At 39.6% G+C, this 22791-nt stretch overlaps 2 protein-coding genes across 15 annotated transcripts in view; one reads left to right on the plus strand and one right to left on the minus strand.

Annotated features, from left to right (window-relative positions):
- The window catches only part of cadpsb (Ca2+-dependent activator protein for secretion b), a 57565-nt gene extending 48747 nt beyond the window's left edge, over positions 1-8818 (plus strand). For 7 of the 13 annotated variants that reach the window (XM_076110980.1, XM_076110976.1, XM_076110981.1 and 4 more), the window contains 10 exons: positions 8-149; positions 867-1028; positions 2244-2399; positions 2508-2655; positions 2750-2824; positions 3481-3564; positions 3947-3979; positions 4173-4280; positions 8424-8528; positions 8616-8818. In XM_076110980.1, the coding sequence (XP_075967095.1) occupies positions 8-149; positions 867-1028; positions 2244-2399; positions 2508-2655; positions 2750-2824; positions 3481-3564; positions 3947-3979; positions 4173-4280; positions 8424-8528; positions 8616-8792 (1190 nt within the window). In that variant the 3' untranslated portion in view covers positions 8793-8818. The remainder of the gene's footprint in view (positions 1-7; positions 150-866; positions 1029-2243; positions 2400-2507; positions 2656-2749; positions 2825-3480; positions 3565-3946; positions 3980-4172; positions 4281-8423; positions 8529-8615) is intronic. The other 6 variants (XM_076110986.1, XM_076110984.1, XM_076110985.1 and 3 more) reach the window with 1 other exon arrangement.
- Positions 8819-16210: 7392 nt separating this feature from the next.
- Positions 16211-22791, minus strand: part of ca16b (carbonic anhydrase XVI b) — an 89023-nt gene continuing 82442 nt past the window's right edge. For both annotated transcript variants that reach the window (XM_076110998.1, XM_076110997.1), the window contains 14 exons: positions 22415-22511; positions 22213-22295; positions 21704-21838; positions 21469-21603; positions 20889-21061; positions 20613-20748; positions 19968-20114; positions 19474-19567; positions 18842-18918; positions 18499-18627; positions 18131-18277; positions 17862-18004; positions 16978-17113; positions 16211-16357 (listed from right to left, as the gene is read on the minus strand). In XM_076110998.1, the coding sequence (XP_075967113.1) occupies positions 16211-16357; positions 16978-17113; positions 17862-18004; positions 18131-18277; positions 18499-18627; positions 18842-18918; positions 19474-19567; positions 19968-20114; positions 20613-20748; positions 20889-21061; positions 21469-21603; positions 21704-21838; positions 22213-22295; positions 22415-22511 (1779 nt within the window). The remainder of the gene's footprint in view (positions 16358-16977; positions 17114-17861; positions 18005-18130; positions 18278-18498; positions 18628-18841; positions 18919-19473; positions 19568-19967; positions 20115-20612; positions 20749-20888; positions 21062-21468; positions 21604-21703; positions 21839-22212; positions 22296-22414; positions 22512-22791) is intronic.

Here is a 22791-nt window from a genome sequence, read left to right on the forward strand (position 1 = left end):
TACACAGATCATCTGTGCAATGGAAAGTTCCACAAACACCTCCAGGATCTGTATGCTCCTCTGGTGGTTAGATATGTGGATCTGATGGAGTCCTCCATAGCACAGTCAATTCACAAAGGCTTTGAGCGAGAGTCCTGGGAGCCTGTGAAGTAAGGAGCCGCCGTCTTCATATCTAGGCTGTAGGATGGTTGCAGATGCGAGGCTTTTATATTCAGACGTGAGACCGACTGTGTGGAGGCTGACAAATCTGTTCACCCAGGCTTCCTGTAGGTTCACTTTTGAAGCATGAGCCATGAGTGGGCTGATAACCTATTTTCCCTCTGAAAGAAATGGGTTATTTATTCTGAAAATAGTCTTTGACTAATGTACGTGTCTAACCAATTTCTCCCCGACACATTAGGGTCAGGGCAACACTTAATATCTCTGTTGTTTTGTTTTGTGAACTAACCTTCATAATGTGTGCTTTGACATGTTGCCAGAAACAAAAGGCCTCCAGTCTGTTATGTTGCAGTTATAATTTATTAGTTGTGGTGTTCACACTTTTGCTTTTGCATTTTGCATTGTAAATGTTATACTTAAGATTAATTAAGGGATTTTTTTATTCTTGGTCTTTATTTGTGTTTATTCTTTTCATTATTAAGTTGCTTCTCCTTCTCGCTGCATTTAATACAGTATTTGTGTGCAACCTGAGACCTCTTTACTACTGTACGTCTTTGACAATTACTGTTGGTCTTGTTTATGTATGTACGTATGTCTTTACCTAATTTCAGCTTTACGTTACTTTTATGATGAGTGTTACATGGCTTTTTGCAGCTCCCACACCACTGTTATGGATTCTTTTTTCTTTTTGTCTGTCTTTTCTGCAGGAGTTTAACAAGTAATCTGCCCAATGTGAATCTACCAAATGTGAACCTCCAAATTCCCAAAGTACCAAATCTGCCAGTGCCAGTAGCAGGACTATCAGTTAACCTTCCACAAATGCCTAGCTTTTCTACCCCGTCATGGATGGCTGCTATATATGACTCTGAGTGTGTATTCAACTAGTTTGCTTTAGAAATATTAAGTAAACAGAGACTGCCTTGGTATGAAGATGCCCTAAGCCAAAGATCATTCAAAAGCACAACAAAACATTTTTCAAGTAAAGCCACATTTCTTCTGTATGACTCTCACTGGAGATCAATCAATCAATTCCTGTTTGTTTTCTCTCGTGTGAGTACTCCATGATTATGTCCATGTTCATGCCAAGGGCACTCTGAGAGGTGTTAGAGTAGATGGGCTTCTGCTTTCTAAAATGAGAAACACTCCCATTTGTCTCAACATGCATGCTGTTGAGCTGAGGTGTGGAGATACAGGCCAAAACAAACTAACACAAAAACATAAAAATATATATTTCTATATATAATTTGCAAGTCATGTTCTCAGTTCTAAAAAAAACATGTATCTCCCCAGAGTTGTTGTCCACAGACATCTGCTTTAGTGATTCTTAGCGCACTGTCGATTGTAAATGGCCGTAGATTCATCCCTGACCTTGAACCACCTGCTAGTAGTCTGATTGGGAGGGAAGATAATGTGATGGATTAGAGATGATAATGTGGAGAGACTAGGCGACTGGTGTTCAGACCTCTACCTCTCCGCTTTATCACCTCCCCTCCCTACTCCACGTCTTTCCTGCAGTTCTTTCCCAATGAGCTCTACTCAGGATGCCCTAAATGGTCTGCATGGTTTGTTTAGTAATTCTTGCAGGGGCCCCACCAGCCTGGGGACATGGATGGTGAGAGAGGGCCTGTGATAAAGAAGAATCAATTCGGAGAATTTATTTTGTGGGAAAAGAACTTGGCCTATCAATGCCATTTTTCCATGCCCTCCCTCACTTTTCCATTCCCATCTCCTTTGTCTTGACACAGTGTGATTAGCAGCTATATCTGCAGTGACTTTACCTGCATGTGGCCACTTCACATCCCAGTCAATAATCACACTCTACAGCATGGTTATTGAGTTGTAACAGTCAACCCTGCCCACTCCTTTTCACCCATACACTGACTGTCCACAAACACCCGTATCGAGGCCAGATATTTCGACAAACCAGTCAGTATATGGTCGGAGTATAGTTTGACACTGTTAAGGTGCGGAGGAACCGCATCCTCCTCTGCACCTGCCACAGCACCCCCACCCCCACCCCCTCTTTCCAGCAGGGTGACCGTTGTCCTCTGACCTGTGTGTCTGTGTGTTTGGGTCGATGGCAGCAATGGCTCCGGAACGTCGGAGGACCTCTTCTGGAAGCTGGACGCCCTCCAGACTTTCATCAGGGACCTGCATTGGCCTGAGGAGGAGTTTGCCAAACACCTCGAGAGTCGCATCCAGCTCATGTCAAGCAACATGATCGAGAACTGCGTCAAGCGGTGCGTTTGTGTGTCCCTGCATGAGGAATAGAGGGATTGACACACAGAAATACCAAGTACTGAATATTTTATATTATAGTGGGTATAAATATTTGACTTGCATTGCAGCACTAAGATGGCATTTGAGTCCAAGCTGACAAAAAGCAGCAAGTCCACAGATTTCCGCATTTCTCCATCATTATGCACCATGTTCAACGTGATGGTGGACGCCAAGGACCAATCAGCTAAATTGTGCGCGATGGAGATGGGCCAAGAGGTAAAAACTTCACATATGACACAGACTGAAATAACAATTTGTTTGTATAATTGGTATCTGTCACACTGATGTTTTGTTAAAATTGTCTTCGCAGAAACAGTACCACACCCAAGTAGACGAGCTGATTGAGGAAAGTGTGAAAGAGATGATCCAGTGTCTGGTAGCAAAGGTGCGACTGTATATCAACTTTGGAAATCTAGTATTTATTAGATTATTTGTTAGTAAAAGTTAGGATTTTTATAGATGGCAAAGTCTGTCTTGAGGGTCGGTCTGTTATTTTGCTTCAGACTGAGGGATCTCAACTATTTGATGGATTGCAATGACGTTTTGTCATGTTCCAGAGGAATCCGAATGACGTTGGTGACCCAGTGAATTTTTATCTAAGTTTATACTTATTTTGTCAAATATCTCAAAAATCTACTGAACTTGTCACTAAATTGTGGGAAGACATTCAAGGTTTCCAGGTGATGAATCCTCTTACTTTTCATTTAAAGTTCTATGAAACTTGCTACACACATTGTCACTTTGGTGATCCCCACCTTTCATCTAGCGCCATCATAAGGTCAGATTATGACTTTATGAATTATGACTAAATACCCACTAAACTCCTGATATTCCCATCAGCCTCAGCTGGTCTTTGTGTTTATTGCTAATTATCAAATGCTGAACTAAAGAGGTGAACATGGTAGAAACATGATACCTGCTTAACATCAGCATGTTGACACTGTCATGGTGAGCATAAATAACATCCAAACTATTATAGCAGTGCTATTAGCATGGATGGATGCCTTGTTCAATTTTTGAATGAAACTTGTTATTTCTCAGTTTGTTGCCATTCTGGAGGGCGTGTTGGCAAAGATTTCCAGATATGATGAAGGCACCCTCTTCTCTTCATTCCTCTCCTTCACGGTGAGATGAAGCTTCTCTTTATTCACTCCTTTGTTGCCCCGTTGACCTTAATGGGCTGATTCAGTTATATTTAGGGCTGTTTATTAAACATCAATACTTTTTGGATATTGACCAAAATGTGTCCAGTGAGTATTGTAGTTCCTCAGATTTTGTACTGTTCTGTACTTTTTCTTTGATCAGACAGTTGTTTTTATTTTAGACCGTATTTTACTTTCAAAGGGGGATTTGTAGTAAAAGATGTTCATATCTTTCAAAGTAAGCTATTGTTAAAGTACTGCTAAAACTCATGTATTATATCTGCACCAGTATTGAAAATTGTAAAAAAAAATATATATATTAATAGGAATTAAAATGTTGTTTGACAATTTTGTTGTGATTTCAGGTGAAAGCTGCCTCTAAATATGTGGATGTACCTGTAAGTGCAATTACACCCTACCTCCCTGTGTGCTCATGAGCTACTGTGTGCTTACTTGATACAGTTGAATGAGCTACCTTTTGCTTTAATCAACAACAGTATTTCTCTTCTGCCTTTTTTTTATTACAGTCATTTGCCAGTGTTTGTGTATTCCTCTGCTGAGGCCCGACCCTGTTCTGTTTCTGTTTCACAGAAACCTGGGATGGACGTGGCCGATGGCTATGTGACCTTTGTGCGCCACTCTCAGGATATGCTTCGTGATAAGGTCAATGAGGAGGTGTATATAGAAAGGTTATTTGATGTAAGTAAGATGCCGTCTCCTCCTCACAACAAGGGAGGGGCCTTCCAAAATGTGGCAAAACAACAGGGCAGAGAGGGATAAGTCCCATTTTGAGAGCAGGAAATGTATTTCAGCCTGGTAAAAGAGGCTTTTCTGATCTTCTACCCCTCTTGACTTTTCTCTTTCTTTCTTACTTTCTGTCCCTCTTAACCTTAGTTGCTGCCCTCTGCATTCTGATGTGCGTTGCCACAGTGCTTTTGGGCTTTTGTGTATTAAAAAAAAAAAACTTTTATTTACAAAGAGTCCATAAAAGCATCCTCAAAAAAAGGATTATCTAAAGCAGTGCTCTCTGGAAAGGACAGAACTATCCGATAGTGATCACATACCAAGACACCAACTTGTATTTTTTTAGCTCACTATTGCTTTCAGATACTTTCCACTTAAAGCATGTCAGCCCCAGTAAATGACACTCAGCCCTCTTGGTCTCAGTCCACAGCTCCACAAAATGCTGCACTGCTGGATGGGCCAGGGTGACATAATGATGTCAAACTCTGAGGCTGACATGTCGTATACCCTTGGTCTGTTAGAGCAGTGGTTCCCAGCCTGGGGCTCAAGGCTGTTACACACATAAATAGCAAAGGCTCATAATTAATAACAACATAAACAAAAGTCCTCCTCCTCCACGACAAAAACATTTCCCCCAGTTCTTCCATCGTTACTGTCTGTAGTTAATGAGGAGCGACTCACAGGGAAGGTGTCATTTTTCTAAAGGATCTATCTTCAGAGCTGATTAAATGATTTGTTGACAGAAAATTAACTTGCAACACGTTTTATAAACAATCATTGTGGGAAAATTTGATTTTTCAAGCAAAACATACCTAATATTACCACGTTCAAGCTCTGGGAGAATGTACTGCTCTTCCTGGTGCAACAGCTCACAGCTAATAGGAATACACATCCTGTGATATGAGGGTTTATGAGTGAGCATGAGATGGCCGTAAAAGGTTGGGAACCAGTGTGTCAGAGGGTGAAGAGAGCACTGTCTTTCAAAAACATAATCCAAACAGGATACATTGACAGTAATGTCTCCTCCATGTGTGATTCAAACGACACATAATGCTGTGATGTGCGTGTTTCATGTCATTCAGAAACTATTTGTACAGACCTGTGTCTCTACAGGTGTGTTGACGGCTTTATGTGTTTGACAGATTCTCAGTTCTGTGAGGCAGTGACGTGAAGTTTTTTATGTCTGAGAGATACTCAGAAGTCTCCCTTTGGTTATGTATTTTTTGTGTTTGGCAGTAGAAGCAGGAGTCTTGTGCCAGATAAATATACTTTTTTTTTCTGTTTGTTTTGGAGTGAGGAGTGACGCTGTTGTGAAGTGGGTCTGCTTTCGTCTTTGAGGTCCACACTAGCTCCCCTGTCTCCGTCTGTGTGTCACTTTTTCTTGTGTGGAGTTGTCCCCCTCGTGTCCTCTGTGTGGCCCCAAAGTGCACCGGAATCCTACTCACTGCTGTCATGTCAAATTCTTCTAAGAGAATTCTTAAGCTGTGAATGTTTCAGTTTTAGCATTTTAAACTATACTTCAGTTCAAGGATGTCTATGTTTTTCTCTTTCATTTGAAAGCATTTCCATCCATCCATTTGCATGCATGTGAAAATCAGTTCCTTGATGTTGCATAGGCTCTACTTTATCTCTCTTTCTTTCACTGATTCATTTCAATTCTTTTTATCTCCTCTTTTCTGATTAACACCATTCCTGCTGCCTCCTCTATTTAAAAAGTGGCACTTATCTCTAGTGTTGCGTTGCGTTGTTTTATCACATTATGTTGGTTGGCATGATTTTAGAGTCAAATAATCTTCCTGTGTACATCTTCTAGCATGACCCTCCTCCTCAGAGTTCTGCCTCATTTGCACATAGAGCAGTCTTCCTTAGCACGTATACTCTGCCACCCACCCACCTGCGAGGTCTGCATGCACTGCACGCTCAACTCGACTGTGAAGTGGACAGGCATCTGCATATCTGGCCTCAAGTTCAAACCTTTCAACCATTCACCTAAACTTCATCTAAAGAAACCTCGACTCAAAACTAAACCTCAACAACCACACAAATGAAAACCTCCCACTTCTAATTCGGGCCGAAGAAACCTTTTTTCTGCGTTCCTGCCTCCTCACATGTTTAAAGTTGACTTCTTTATCTTGAAATTGGAGGTGTGACAACTGTTTCTATTAAACATGGGTGCTGTTCTCTTGTAACTTCAAACTTTAGACAGTCTGGGAAACTGCCACCCAAAGTAATGTAGAGAAAAGGTACAAGAAAATAGCACCGCTGCTCCCTGCCTGCTAACCATTTACTCACTCTCATTCTATTTTTCTTTTGCTAATGAAATCGTGTCAAAACTATAATTTCAATTCCCCATACAGTAGTAGTTTTCTATCTTCAGTGTAGGGTACTTAAATGCAGCCCGGCGTTTCTACTTGAATAAATTATAAATAAAAGCAAAGTAATCGCCTTAAATAATTGATGGGCCATGCAGTGTTTACAAAATATTGACAACATGTCTTTTTAACATTTTGAAGGGGTAATTACAGTTATTACAGTCAGAACACTCTGTCAATGCTTCATGACTTCCCGCGGTTTTATCATTTCCTTCAAGTAGCAATAGTATCAGTGCTCTGAGTAAAATGCATCTTCAGAGTTCTATACAGTTTGTGTGTGGATGTCACACTCATGGTGTGCCTGCGTGTGTGTTGACAACATTACTTAAACAGTAAGGACAAAGTTCAAGAAACTTTACTTTCGTATCATTTAATTAGATACATTTTTTCTTTATGGTCAAATTGTAATCGGGCCAATTTTCATGTTTAATTAAATATCTCAGTGAATAGTATAGATAGACCTGTGTTCAGTATATGTAAAGGCCCTGAAAACATGTTTTCTCAGCTTCTTACTATGAGCGAGAAAGGAATAGTTTGACCTTTTGGGAAATACGCGTATTGATATATACCGCTGTCCTGTCTGTCTGCTCAATATGAGGCTTTGAGCAGGTGACAGCTAGCTCAGCTTTACAGACTGGATAACTGGCCGAAACAGCTGACTGCAGCAGCCTGACGCTGTCCAATGGTAACAAAATCTGCACAGCACCTCTAAAGTTCACAAATAAAACGTTATAACTTGTTTCTTTAATTTGTACAAAAACTGAAGAGTAAAAAAGGTAATTCAACAGTATAGAGGTCGGGGGCAGAGCAATAACTTGAGTTTGTACAAATGATACAAACAGGTGTTGTGTTGGTAGGCGACAGAAGCAGTTGTTTCCTCCTTTTTCCAGTGTTTTTGTTAAGCTAAGGAAACTAGCCGCTGGGCGTAGCTTTGTACTAAACTTACAGGCATGAGTGGTATTCATCTCGGCAAAGAAAGTGAATTAGCGCATTTCCTAAAATAACAAACTATTACTTTAACAAACTATTTTCCGCCAAACTTTTCTTCGAAGATATTTCTATCTGTGAGAACACCAACACAGTCCTAATGAGGCAACTTATTAAGTGTCTTCATAAAAATACATAAGGATGTTTATTTTCCAAACTTTTGATCTGAGCTTATTTATATTTAAATATATATATATTTTGCTACCAAGTTTTCAGGGGCTTTAAAAGCACTAGATTAAGGCAGAGGGAAATTATACTATAAATCAGTTATTTTTCCTTAAAATTGAGTTGCATGATAAAAAAGAAACAGTTGGAACAAGCACACTTAACTGTAGTTTGTAATTCTTACCGATCTGTTTATTTTGAACATGACTTCATTCCTACATTGATGCAGCCTGTTAACTTGCATTAATTGCAGAGTCTGACTCATGAAATGCAGGAATGTCTGTCTTGTGAAGTCAGATAGAGACTTGACATTAAACCTTTAAACTAACTGGTGTATATATTGTTCACATGGGCTAAATGAAATGTGGCCTCACATGTATTAAAGCTGCTAGCAGGTTTTATTTTAAGTGATGCCTGAATACGCAGAGGGTGCTTGAACGTTATTCTCATATACTGTACGTGTTCAGCTGTAGTTCGTTACGTCTGTCGTAAAGGCTAGTTTTGTGTCATGATTCCTTGAGTACGTGTGTGGAGTGTGTGTTTTGCTGGAGAGTGTTGTGTTTATGTGTTTCAGCAATGGTACACTGCCACCATGAACCTGCTGGGGACCTGGCTCACTGAACGCATGGAACAGCAGCTCCACGTCTACCAGCTAAAAATCCTCATCAGGATTACAAAGGTAAGGCTGAAAACAGCCGTCAGGTTGGCGAATCACCCACAATCCCTTATGTCCATGCTGTGCTAATGTATCTCTGTCCTGATTTAGAAAAAGTACCGGGACTTTCGCCTGCAGGGTGTCCTAGACTCCACCCTGAACACTAAGATGTACGACACGGTGCGCAACAGGCTGACCATCGAGGAGGCCACAGCTTCAGTGAGGGAAGGAGGCATGCAGGGCATCTCCATGAAGGACAGCGATGAGGAGGACGAAGACGACGACTAGAGCCCGTACACTGACACTCCAACCCTCGCCCCTGAACCCCTTCACCCCCGACCCCCTTTCACACTTTTGACTTTAGCCTGGTTACCGATGCATGTACCAACTCAGATAGCCACTCTAGGACCTCTTTGTCAGCTCGAAATGCCTATGAAGGGACTATTAACTATAAAAATAGTACTTATACTGAGGAAAATCTACATAAAAATGTTTAAAAAATATCCATGATTGGCAGTTTAGCTGTCATGATAAAGATAGCACCTATCTTTGATTCATTCATTTCTAAATTCATTTCTATGTGTTACTAAGCAATATGGAGAACCATTTGTTTGACAATGTTGAGTGAGATTAATAGGTGTGTCCCTGTCCAATGCAAACCTATATGGCGCTTCTTTGTCGTATTCTACATTCATTAATGGTACATTGTCGTGATGATGAGTGTGTGTGTGGACCCTTTTCTTTGTCTTGTCTGTTTTTAAGTGAATGCCAACTGCTTCAAACTGAAAATAAGCCTCTGTATTTGTTTACGGCTGTTACAGATACATTGTTGTCTACTCACTGTTATTGACATCAACAGTAAGTCCAGACCTGCATTTTTATCATGTGTCAATGCTGTGTGATCTTATCTCAATTACTAATTAGACATGGTTCAACAGGACTCATGAACTTCAACGAGTTGGTATTCTAGAGATGCAATATTCTCATAGGTCCATTTTGATAACTTGGGAGATTCTATTTTTATTTCAACATTAAAAGGCCTTGAAACAGGTTCTATTTTAATTGAGTTGCACTTTTACAGAGAAAAGAGCAAAAATATTTTTTTTTTTATTAAAAAAAAAAAAAAAAGTTGGTCTGTCTTTGTTCTGTAATTGTGTAGAATGAGATGTCTGGCATTTGTTTGGGTCTCACTGTTGTTTTGTATATATTATATAAATATATATATAAATATGAAATGCTGTACATTGCATTCTGAGCCATTGCTGCATGCCTGTGGGTTCCCACCCTCCCTAAACGCTTTCTGTTTTCTGTGTGAATTAGCTGGTGGATTCATTCTTGCTTTTGCCTTATGAAAGCCAACAGTTGTAATATGCAAGAGCTGTTGCCTCTAAATAAAAATTACTGTACATGTGCATCTGCTGTCATGTTTACCAGCTGCATGTCCACCTGAGACACAATTATAGACACACTGAACAGTCTAAGTGTTGCTTTGGCAGTGGTGGAAACTAGCTCGGAACATTTACTCAGGCTACTTCCTCTTTTAGCCAATTTTGTCAAGTTTGAACTCACAGACATGATATTTTTAGATTCACTGTGACAAACTGAATAATCGGCTGCTTAGTTAGCCTTAGAGAATGCTCTTCTTGAATTGTTATTCAAGATTGTTATTCAGTTTTATTTTTGGGGAAATCGTTTATTGTCTCTGTAACTCAGCAGGAACAGCTGCCCCTGCCCTTTATGGAACTGCTTGTTAGTTAAAGACGTATGGAGGACAAGTTTAAAAGGAGTAGATGGAAGAAAACAACGGAAAGAACTGGATTTTCTTGTGAATGATGAGGTCAGTCAGAGGCTGAGCAGCCGCACAAACAAACACACGGTCGCTGCGTCCGTCGCTGTTTGGAGCGAAAATATACAATTACCCAAAGGTCAAATTCACCCGAATGATTCTTGGCAGAAATGAAAGATTATTTTGACAAAGAAAAGCGTAATTAGCCATAATAAACACGATACTCACAATTAGTGTCATATTGCAAAGTTTTTGAAAAATGTTTATCATAACAAAGCTACTAGCAGTTAAATGTCAAATGTGTGTTGATAGTGTCTGTCGCTCGTTTCCCTTGCTGTGTGATAATGTAAGTTATTGTTCCGACATTATACATATTTCTGTTGATATATTTACCATTGCTTAAACACTGCTCATGTTAGCAGAATTGGCTGTTTACTCGGTGATTTAAATAGTTTCTACAATGGCTAATTACAATGTCATAGTATAATATGTCATAAAAACTCATGAAAATGTCACAGTGTGTATACAATGGTATAAAAAAATGCATGATGTCAAAAAAAAGTCACAGTATTGTATGTCGTAAAATGTCATAAAACATGTCATAGTATAGTCTGACCTAAAAAAATGTATTATGTCGTAAAAAAGTATTAGAAATGTAATAAAATAAATATTGAAGAAATCTCAGGGTATAGTTTGCCATAAAACAGTCATACTAAATTATATTATGCCATAAATATAGTCAATTAAGATATAATAAAATAAATAAATAAACAAAATATATAAACCATTTGAATATTATAAAGAAAGTATACCATAAAACTGTCATTAAAGATATCACACTATTGCATGTCATGATATATTATGTATATATAATCGTAAAAAGTATATTATGTCGAAAGAAAGTCATAAAACATGACGGTATAGCATTTTTGAAAAAGTCTGTAGCATGCCAGAAAAAGTCAGAGTATAATATGTGAAAAAAAAAAAACATGAAAAAAAGGCAATAGCATAGTATGTCAATAAAAGAGCCTTTGTATATCATGTTGAAAAAAGTCATTGTATAGTATGAAGAAAAGTAATCATAGTATAGTATGTCTAAAAAAGTAATTCATACTTTATCCGTATAACTGCTTATCCCAGTGAGGGTAGTGGGGGGGACTGGAGTTGACCCTAAGGCACGGTACCCCCTGGACAAGTCGATAGACTATCGCAGGGCTGATATAGAGACAGACAACCATGCAAAGCCACATTACATTTTAGAGCTGAGTAAGCTGAATGTCTCTATGACTGTGGGAGTAAGAAGGAGAACCTAAAGAAAAGCTGACATGAAGATAACATGCAAACTCTACACAGAATGAGCCACTCTGGGATCGAACCTCGTCCGATCTTTCTGTGAGGCGACATTGCTAGCCACTACAACACGGTAAGCCCCCAAATTCATGATAAAGAATGTCTAAAAAAGTGATAAAAATAGTCACCTTCAAGTAAGGTTGAAAAAAGTCAGAAAAAAGCCACAGAATATCATGTTGACAAAATGTCACAGAATAGGATGTCTAAAAAAGTCATTTACAATGCTTTGTATATCATGTTTAAACAAGTCATTAAAAGGCCATAGTATAGTATTCCTGTAAAAAGGGTTATAGTATAGTATGTCATAGAAAATGTCATCCTATTGTCGAATAATATTATCACAATCATTTCATATAATAATTAACATAAAAAGTATACATTATATAATAATGTCACAGTATAGTGTGCCATAAAAATGTAAAAAAGGCCACAGCATAGCATCATGAATTAAAACATTAAAAAAATCTAATTTATAGTATGCCATAAAGACTATTAGTGTAGAATGTCATAACATATTTAATATTATAGTATGACATTATAAAAATAATAATGCAAATCATGAAATCATTAAAAGCATAGTATAGTATGTCATATAAATTAAAATGTCATAATTTCATAGTATAGTTTGTTATAAAAAAATGGAATGTCGTAATAAATTATCAAAATATTCATATTTTAATGTCAGAAAAATGGTCTTTTATTCATATTTTTTTTGTATATTCTCTCCGTTGCTGGGGAGAGGGGCGTCTGGAACACCCTCATACGCCTGCTACCCCCGCTCCATGAATAATTACTATAGTGCGTAAGAAAATGTCATTGTATTTTATGTAATGAAAAATATGTCATAAAAAAATACATAAAAGTACAGTACATCATAAAAAATGCCATATGACATGTCATAGTCCAATATGTATGAATCTGTATAGAATATTTCAAAGTGGCAATAGTATCTTTTATAGTGGAGATTGGAGTGTTTAGTTTTAATATTGAAAGAAGAGATACATATTTGAAATGTTGAGTTAAAACATCTTTTTTGATACATTGCCAAATATATACTACTTATAAAAGTTAATTTTTGCACTTATTTATATATTAACATAAAAAGGCCTTTTACTCTTTAGTTTACGCATGTGGCTTTACTGCACCACCTTCATTATTTTTGTATAAAGTTTCTTAATCAATTTGCTTGCCTTAACTTTGCCAACATTACCTCGAGTGAAAGTACATTTCTTTTATAAAGATGTCCGTGTGACATTTCTACCGATGAAAACATATTTAAAAGTCTGCTTTTATTCTGCACTTTTTCACCTATAGGGTCAATTTCATCCCTCTTGCTGTATGAAATATTTTTGTTCCAACCATCATCACCCCCCCCCCCCCCACCCACCCATTCAGCCCCTGGCTTATACAAACCAACAGTATAAACTCTTCAAAAATACTTAAAGTATGTAAGTGCATTTTGTTGCCGATGCTGTACTTTTATCCCCCAAGTTAAAATGTTCTATGCAAGACTTTTCAGGACCATTTTCACAAGACTTTAATACTTTTTCCACGACGGTTGTTTGGCGACGGACGGGATGAACAGGTCGCATGTTTGCTTTTCATCAGTTTAAGTAAAAACTCCCCCATCAGTAGATCCATGTAATACACGGATGCTGTGCACCCAAACCCAAACTTTATTTCATGAATAGCAATACAATTTACCTATTAAATAACACTATTACACTATAATATGGTATATGACAGCATCATAGAAATATATGGCTATGATAGTATCATATAAACATGTGATACGATGGACAAAACCATTTTATTTTTTATTTAAGTTACAAAATAGACTTCACTACCAACCTGGCAGATATGCACTGAGGCGAACACACTGGATCCCTGGACCATTGAGTAAATGTCAGGAGATATCTGATTTAAATATCAGCATGGACCTCAGAGGGGCAGGTGTGACTGTGGGGATTTTGCTGTGAGGATTTGGATAGTAAATTTCCCAAAAAGTACAATCTTTTTACAGGGCCACTATACAAACCAAACCTTTGTATGAAAATATAAACTTCTATGATCACAAAGATTACATTACAGTCGAAGATAATTGTTTTTTCAAGCAATCATGTGCAACCACAGTACTCCACGAGCATAGAAATATCAAACAGAAAGGACGTTGGAATCCATACAAAAGAAAAACTCTTTTGTTGCAGAGCTAAGTGATCAGCAATCTGGACCTTTGTCTCCAAATGTTGGAGAGGTTTCACTGAATTTAGCAAACTCCCCTTTGTCAGAGAAGTGGGTGTTCACAGAATTATTATTATTTTTTTAACCAGAGAGTACAAAGGAGTATAAGGATACACATAAATCAGTCAAGAGAAAGGGATGCTCAGGGTTGAAAAGGGCTTGTAATTAATAGTCACAAAATGGTGCCGAGACAGAATATCAGCCCAAATAAAATATATTTTACAGTCTGAATCTAAAATCATGTACTCTGGTTATTTACTGCGAGGCGAGTTCCTGAGGCAGGAACAGAAACGTGCTTCAGTCTTGTTCAGTTCACACCTCTGACACCAGTAATCTGCACTGGAAGAGTTAAACATCTTGATTTTAAAATTCTAGTTGATTAAATAGATCTCAAGACAAAACCACTTACATGTCGCAAACTAGAACCACATCTTTGGTTACAAATAAAGCATCACCCCCCCCCCACCCACCACCAACAAGAAACTACAGTGCCTATTAGAAAGTATTCACCTCCTTTTGATCTTTTGATGTTTTATTTATTTCTAACTTTAAGTCACAGTGGATGTAATTAGGATTTTATTCTACACTGATCAAAACAAAAAGCTGCAAACTAAGTAAGACTTATAAAAAAAACAAAAACAAGTTGAATGGAGATCCCCTGTGTGAAATCAAGTGACAGTTATCTCAGGTAAACTATACCTGGATCCAGCAGCTATAAAGTGAAGTTACCAGCAAAAAAACACAAAATGAAAACCGAACAAATCTGAGTTTACTGAAGAGTGCTAAACTGGGAAAGGACATGAGAACGTTTCCAAGGCACTGGATATCCCTAATACGATTATACAAATTGAAGGAGTACGGCACACTTCTTAAAATCTGCCTCAAAATCTCAGTGTGTTGAGAGGAAGGGCAACAAGTGAGACCGTAGAGAGGTCCCACTAACGGAGTGTAAGCCAAACACGGCCCATCCGCAGAAACACAGCGTCCTCATCACGAGGCCTGGCGAGGACGCTTCTCTGCAACAGGCAGTACAATGTTAAGTAATCTTGGAGGAAACTCCCGGTTCTCTATGTGAGAGAAGTGAGAGATTTAATTTTTCATCAAACCAACGACCCCAAATATGAAGCCACAGCTACAAAGGAATGTCTTTAAAAAAACAATAACGTCATGGAGAGATCTAGTCTGAGTCTAAGACCTCAGCTAGGTCCAGAACAAGTGACAGGACATGAAACTTTGCTGTTCACTCACAGTCCTTAAACTGAGTTTGAAAGGATGTCAAGATGTACAAAGCTGTTTACATAGAGTCACTGTAAATACTACCAATTAATCAACTTTGGGTTTTTTCTATTTGTAATGAATTGAAATAGATTTCTGTTGTTGTTCTATTGATTGGCAACACAAAAAGAAATCATAACTTCATCCACTGCGATTTAAAGTTGTGAAACTATAAAACATGGAAGTTTGTTTCGGGTGAATACTTTATGTAGACATTGTACTGTGTCATTACGGATACCCACTACACATGTTAACAGTTGAACTTTGACAGTTGAGGTTTAAGAAGCTGGAAATCATCATGACAATCTCATAAAACATGAACCTCCGCCCTGCTATCGGACAAAAAGGCAAGCGCACTAAAAGAAAAAAAAACATTGGTTGGCTATTCAGGAGATATATATTACAAAACAATGCAACAATATGAATCCCTGTCAAAAGAAATTCATGTTCACATTAGATGTTGTAACACACTTTAACAAAATAAGTACATTGTACAAGACATCAGTGAAATATTTGGACAATATATGAATATTAAGCAGGTAAAAAGTCTCTTCGCATGTGATAAAGAGCTTCAACCAAGTGGAGCGGAGCCTCAAAACTGTTTGTTTTATTGAGGTGACAAAGTGACAAAATGCGTGCTGGGCTACGTTGTAATGTGATGCTTTTTGTTTTGAGAAATGACTGTTAGTGGATCGCTTTAACTTATCCTGGTCTTCATGCTTCAGGTTTGTCTCAATGCGGTCCAAAGATCTCGGTTGTGTCGTGATGCCAACATTTAACTGTGAAACGTCTTCACTCACTGGATACAGGCAGTAACACTGATAGTATAGTGCAAACTGGACAGAGCTGCTTTTTCCTCACGTCAACTTAAAACGGGTGCAAACGCTCAGCAGGATAACATTTAAAACGAGAAATAAAGGACAAAAACATAAATATCAAAAACTTTTATCAGTATAAAAAGTAATAAGGTTATTCATTTAATCAATAGTCTGGCAAAAAAAGGCCTCGGAAAAGTTCTCGGGTTTTTACAAATCAAGTGCCTGTGAGAACTTCCTCAGACGAGCGACTCCATGCTCTCGGCGGGGTCCGACTCGTCTGCAAACACCACCACCCCATTAGTGTCCATGTGCAGGGGGCTCAGGCAAAACTCTCTGTTACTGACCAGGCTGAGCATGGCTTTGTAAAGGTACTGGTACTGTTCCTGTGCACAAGAACACAAACACACCATAGGTTAACATTACAGATCACATCCTGTTACAGAACCCGGACATTTCTTTCAAATCTGCGTTAATCAACATTGTTGACGCAAACATTGACTAAAATGACGTGATGTGAAAGGTGCCACTGGTGGTGATGAACCCAACTCTGCACCTCTCTGGAACCTTTGGGTCTCCTTTAACTCATTGTTTTGGTTTTACATCCACGTTACTTTATGGTTTGGTGTGAACCAAACTCACTGACCTCCGCTAGACTGTCGGAAAAACTACCGCTACCTACCCGGCACTGAATGGAAGAAGAGAAAGTTACCAAGTGCCCGGTGAACACAGTGGAGCATTTCGCAGCTGAAGCCCCAGAGAGTTTAGTCAAATCTTGATGAAACGAAAAACTGGTGGGCTTGTTTGCTAACATGTCAGCAATAAAAAACAGAAGCTAGTGCTGGTGGTTGCTGTGCTGTGTTTTTTTCTGCCTGCTGGTGACGAGAAATTGACCAATGCAGCCTTAAATGTTGCTTAAAGCCGTATTAATTCCATTTGATGGCCACTCGAGAGCAAGCTTTAAACACAAAATTGATATATTATCATCTGATGAACTTGAACTTACGATATCAGTGAAGACTCCCGGCCTCATGAGATTGATCATCTTCGCCACCTGATAGATGTCGACCACCCCTTCGTTCTCCAGCTGCTGGGACAGTGTGGTGAGAGCGCAGAGCATGCCTGCTGACACAGCTCCGTACCTGTGTGCAAATGTTCAAAATCAGCTCTGTGGACTAAACGGTATTCCTGTTCAGGTGTTCCTAAACAATGTTACATCACACCTACTAAATCCTTAGTTTGACTCTGCTTTCTTGTGTGTAGTTTTAGTGTTTAGATCCCATCATCATTAACTAACTGCAGACTGAAGTAATAATATCTTCTGTAACAAACAAGTAATTGTCGATAAGTTACACCACAGTGTATGAAGAGGATAAAATGTCTGAGGTAAGCAGACACTTCCACGCAGATTGTTAGCAATTAGCTTCCCATCACATTAGCATCTGGTGTAAGTAGGTGGGGAGAAGTGAGGGATGAAGTGTGATTGATTATCAGGGGGCCTTCAGTGTCGGAGACTATTCCATTGGCTGATGTTTTCACTAACATCAGCTGATGTGCTGAAGGCACAGAGGTCTGCAGGAAAGACATCAGCTGAGAACAGCCTGGTTTCTAAGAGACGTCAGATTGGTACTTTTGGTTATCTCGGTAGATGCCTGTAGATTGTCAGTGCTGGCATACACCAGAGGACTCTCAAACCTCACGCAATGGAGAGCACTCCACATTGAGTGGCTTGTTTTCCATCCTACTAGTGCAAACACTACACCACCTAGCCATGAGAACATACCAAATGTGACCAGGGCCGTAAAGTGGGGAGCCCAATGGAGGCCAATAGACCACACCTAGACTCACAAAGCGAAAAAAATACCAGCGTCGAGATGAACACAAACTTACTCATCATGCACGATGGTGGGGCCATCTCGAGTCATGGCCTCCTCCTTGATGACACTGATGAGCTCAAAGGTGCTGCTTAGAGGAGCATCGGGGTTGGGCCATTTAGGGCACTGAAAATGTCTCACCTCCAGAACGTAGTCGTCCTGTGACACAGAGGAGTCGGAGTGTCACTCATACACACATGACATGACATTGCAATGAAAAACACCAGGAATGGCCGAGAACACCTGACTAAGTACGGCCATGAGACGAAGCAGAGCTCCAGGTACCTGTGTGGCCTCGAGGATGAAGTCGTGGATGATGATCTGCTCCTCATTGGAGAGGCACAGTCTGTCCTTACTGATGAGTGTGACAGTGAAGGCGATGCAGTTCATGGCCTCCTCCCGACTCGGCCAGTAGACAAATTCATCCTCAGCCTGCAAAGAAAGAAAGACGAGTCAAACAAAGTCTGTTGCAGGTTCATCAACTCTATAGCTAATTCTTTGTTTCACTGGTTTAGCTGTCATCATGCTTTTCGTCTGTTTGTAAACTACATTACAGTTTTGCCCTTAATTAGTCATTCTAGATCTAATGGGCAAATAAAACAAAAAAAAAAATAAAGAACACAAGTCCATTGTTATGTTTCAGGGTAACTTACCAGGCCCTGGTTGTCAGGCAACATGACAATAATCTGAGCGTTATGGTCCCAAATCATCCTCCAGAAGTCTGTGGTGGTGTGGGGCAAAGGATGCTGGGTAACGATGAACTCATTACTCCTGAAGTAACCCTGAGGTGACAGATGTGAGCTGTTAGCATTTCTAAAGCTCGGAGCCTTCATACCGATGGATGACTGTAAAAGCTGACAGACTTTAACTGATCGTTTTCTATGAAATTTTCATCAATATTTGTAAGACCTGAGAATAAACTTCTTCAATAAAAAAAAAAAAAAAAAGAAAGAAAAAAGTGAGCAAGGATGATGAAGCTGGACTATCACACCGTACCATTACGTAGGACGCATTAATGTAATCTGTTCCTTTCATTCCAGGCAGAGTGGTGAGTCCAACCCTTGCTCGCTCCGCTGAAAAGAGGCAGAGATAGAAAAAAAACACTTTAAAATCACAAACCCGGGCTTCTATTGTATCGCACCGGCTGATAATGCAGACATTCATTACTAGTCCTCGCTGTTGCTATAGCAACAAGTAAGTCCCTTTCCCTGCCAGGGCGCAGAGAAGCCAAAGAAAGATAAACTTATAGGCTTATGGAAATAGATTCTAATTTCGGAACAAGAATTGTCTTTAATAATTTACAGACTGAAAAACGGGAAGATGTGAAAATACGACATTAGGAAACGCTGAGTCTTATTTTCTTACATTTATAAAATGAAAGAAAAGTAGCAAACACAGACAAGATTATTTGTAGACATGCTTTTAATGGTGTCCGCATTTTATTTATTATTATCAATTTAGTGTGACTATTTTGTATGACTATTTTCAGGACAGCAGCCCCAATAGCCTTCTATGTAAACTCATTACAACCAATGAATGCAAACTCCAGCGGCTTAACATGTTCAACATGACCTCGGTTCTCGAAATCCTCAGCTCCACAGCGCCGTGGTAAGAGATAAGATACTCACAGGGAACCACTGAGGAATTGCGGTTCTTCTCCTTGTTGCAGTCTTTGTGGGCACTAAAGCACTCCACAAAGCGTGCGTTGCACTGAGTCAACAGCTGGTGAGACAGAAAGCAAAGACCAGATCATCACAGTCCTGAGTCACTGGACATTAAAATCATAAGATACAATGTCGTTTAACAGCCAGGATTTAGTCTTTTTCACAATGAGCATGTGAGGATCGGCAGGAAGTGAAATTATGTGCGAGCAATTAGTTTCCCTCTCCTGATGATTCATCAAGCTTTGCATTAGGCGGCAGGGTGACAGACATGACTTTAATATAGTCAACATCAGAGACGCTTTCAATCTATTCACGCCCCAAACTGGAAAGCCACCGTGCACCGTTGCTAACAAGCTTCTGATCCAGAGACAGCCTTGATTTCAGCTGGCGGTGGTGCCGCTGCAGATGGTGACAGCTCGTCTAAACGTACCAGTGACACTCCCAGGAGATCTACTCACCCTGAACTGCTTCTCCAGCAGTGTGCGGCCTGTCGAGTTGGGCGTGAGGATGCTGTTGACATAACTATGCAGCTGCCAGGCGGGCACCTCTGTGTCTTTACTCATGATGGTCTCCATCAGAGCATCGTGGATGAAAACATACTGTTCCTGAGAGGAGACCGAGGACATTGAGACGGAAAAGTGTTTGAAATACATACATGTATCTTTGTGACAAGATAATAACAAAAACTAAATCTATATATAACCCTGTGAAAAAAAACAATACATTTTTAAAACTCAACATGCTATTATATTATTTTATTTCATCCAGCATTTTATTGTAGGTCATTTTGATTTATTTCCAGTAGTTTGTCACAGGGCAGAGTCACTCTGCCTTCTTCATTGTCATTACTTTATATACTGTTTATGTAGTTTAATCTATAATAATGACTCAGTAGTTGATTATATTTTGTATTCATAATTTGAAGTAACTAAACTAAACTATTGGATTAGAATTAACAACAGTTTGGAATTTGGAAGGCTAAACTTAAGCCTACAGTATCACACTGAACAGCTTACATAACTCTCTTTAATCACAAGTGACCTTTCTAATGTAAAAGAAGGAATCCAGTTTCACAAAATAAGGGATGATTTCGGGGTTCTTACCTCAGTCTGAACTAGGTAGTTGCGTTGTGTGCGGATATGTTTGAGAAAATCCAGGACGCTGACTGTGCTTTTGTCCTTGATCTGTTGTAGCATGCTGTCAATGACAATGTATGTTCCTGTGCGCCCAACCCCTGCACTGAGGAGCAGAGCATAAAGCAATATGAGCATAATGGCATGCCCATAGAGGGAGCTGTTAACGAAGTCAGCACATTTGAGAGACTCTCATAAGTAACATTCATTTAGCACAGGAGCTGGGTAACACGGTAAGCACCGTACCTGCAGTGCACCAGGACAGGGCCCATGTCTGCAGCGCGAGCCGCTGATGAGCGGTTGATAAAGGTGAGGACGGGGAGGGTGTACTCTGGTACTCCCATGTCAGGCCACTGCGTGTAGTGATACTGGACAATGATGCGCTCATTTAGCTTCCCTTTTGGGTTCCCCTTCTGACCCTGGAACATGAGAGCAGATGTGTGACCACGGTGAGCGTACAATGCAGACTATTCATTTACTGTACATGGAAGGTATTACCATGTTCCCAGCATTAGCTGTTTTATATACTGACTTAGCTTAGTTATAACTGTGTTTACATACCATAGAAATGCTGCGCCCTGTGATACAACAGAGACTTCCTGTTTACTTAGTTGATTGCTTTTGATTGGATAGTATCACTGATGTTTTCTAGCAAACTATTTACAAATGACTGAAGTCTTTACTAGCTGGGACATTCATACATTTTAATGGTGCAACTCAGTAAATCAGAGGACTTCACACACAAACCTGGTAACGAATATCTGATGCAACCTGATAAAATAAGTGAAATCTAGTTCAAACAAAACAGAGTCTGACTTTTAGTTACCTTTTTTACTTTAGTGTTCCTTATAAGGAAACGCCGCAGCGTGTAGCAGGCGTGCACTTTGGTGCTTTTCGGCATCACCACAATGTTTCCGTACTGCTCGCTGTTCTCTGTTGGCCAATACTGGTCACATTTCCTCTGAAGGACACAACAGACACAATGAATGATGTACCAAATACAGTAAGGGATTTGTTTTGTATTTTTTTACTTCTGCAAATAACATGAAAAATGAACCTACTCTCCCTTTCTCCACCAGGTTTGTGATCATGACAATGATTCCTGTGTTCTGCTCCCACACCATCCTCCAAAAGTCCTCGAATGTAGACTTGAGAGGACCCTGAGCAGCTATATAAGCTCTGGGCCGGTTGTAGCCCTGAAACAGGAGAGTGGTGGGATACGTTTACTGGTAAGATGCAATCAATATTCTACGACTTACCCACAACCACCGATATCGCTGATAGGACTGGTTTACTGACACAGGTAGGTCATGAAATCTACTCCTTCAGCTGACAGAGATTGTAAATGTTCATACATTAATCAATATTCTTCAAATAGATACACCATTTGTATTGCTCCGTCTGTCGCTGATATGATTTTGTTACCCGAATCAATATTTTAAAAAAAGGAGTCAGCATTTATCCCCGTTTAGCACAGGCCACATGACACAGGACAGAACCATGCAGATGAATTTCACAATCTTTTTAACACAAAAACTAGGAGCTTCATGAGGAAAAACGAGTCACTCACATCCACGTAGTTGGCATTGATGTAATCCGAATGTTTGGCATCTTTCCCCGCCAGAGCTCGTAATTTCACCCTGCTGTGGTCATCTAGGGAGAGAATTGATATATATTATTTTTGGATTACTAAAAGAATGACAACATGTTATAAACAGATTATTGGATTGTGCAGCAGTCGACATCATAATCAGATTTTACAGCTGACTCACAGGCCACAATGTTGATGTATCTGTTTTTGTGTTTGTTCTCGGGATGATTCGAGTGTTCTGCAGTGATTTTCAGGTCTGCTGTGGAGCGTTGGACCTCCTGGAGAGGGGGAAGATACACGGAGATGGATTTTATTAAACAAGCAGAAAAGATGTAATGGAATTACCCTCGCTAACTGTTACAGTGATTTTACAGAAACCAAGTAAAACCTCTCAGATTTCTATTCAAAAGGGACAGGTTTCTTCTTTCAAACTTGCTTCCTGCATAAGGAGCTGAGGATAAAGTGCAAAGCAGAACCACTGGCGGGGATTCAGTGTCTCGGTCAAGGACACTTCAGCGGAGCAGATGCTTTCTGCCACTGGGAGTGGAGCTCAGGCCT

Source organism: Anarhichas minor, unplaced genomic scaffold (assembly GCF_050575085.1).
Source record: "Anarhichas minor isolate MPS153535 unplaced genomic scaffold, ASM5057508v1 ptg000043l, whole genome shotgun sequence".
NCBI classification, from domain to species: Eukaryota; Metazoa; Chordata; class Actinopteri; order Perciformes; family Anarhichadidae; genus Anarhichas; species Anarhichas minor.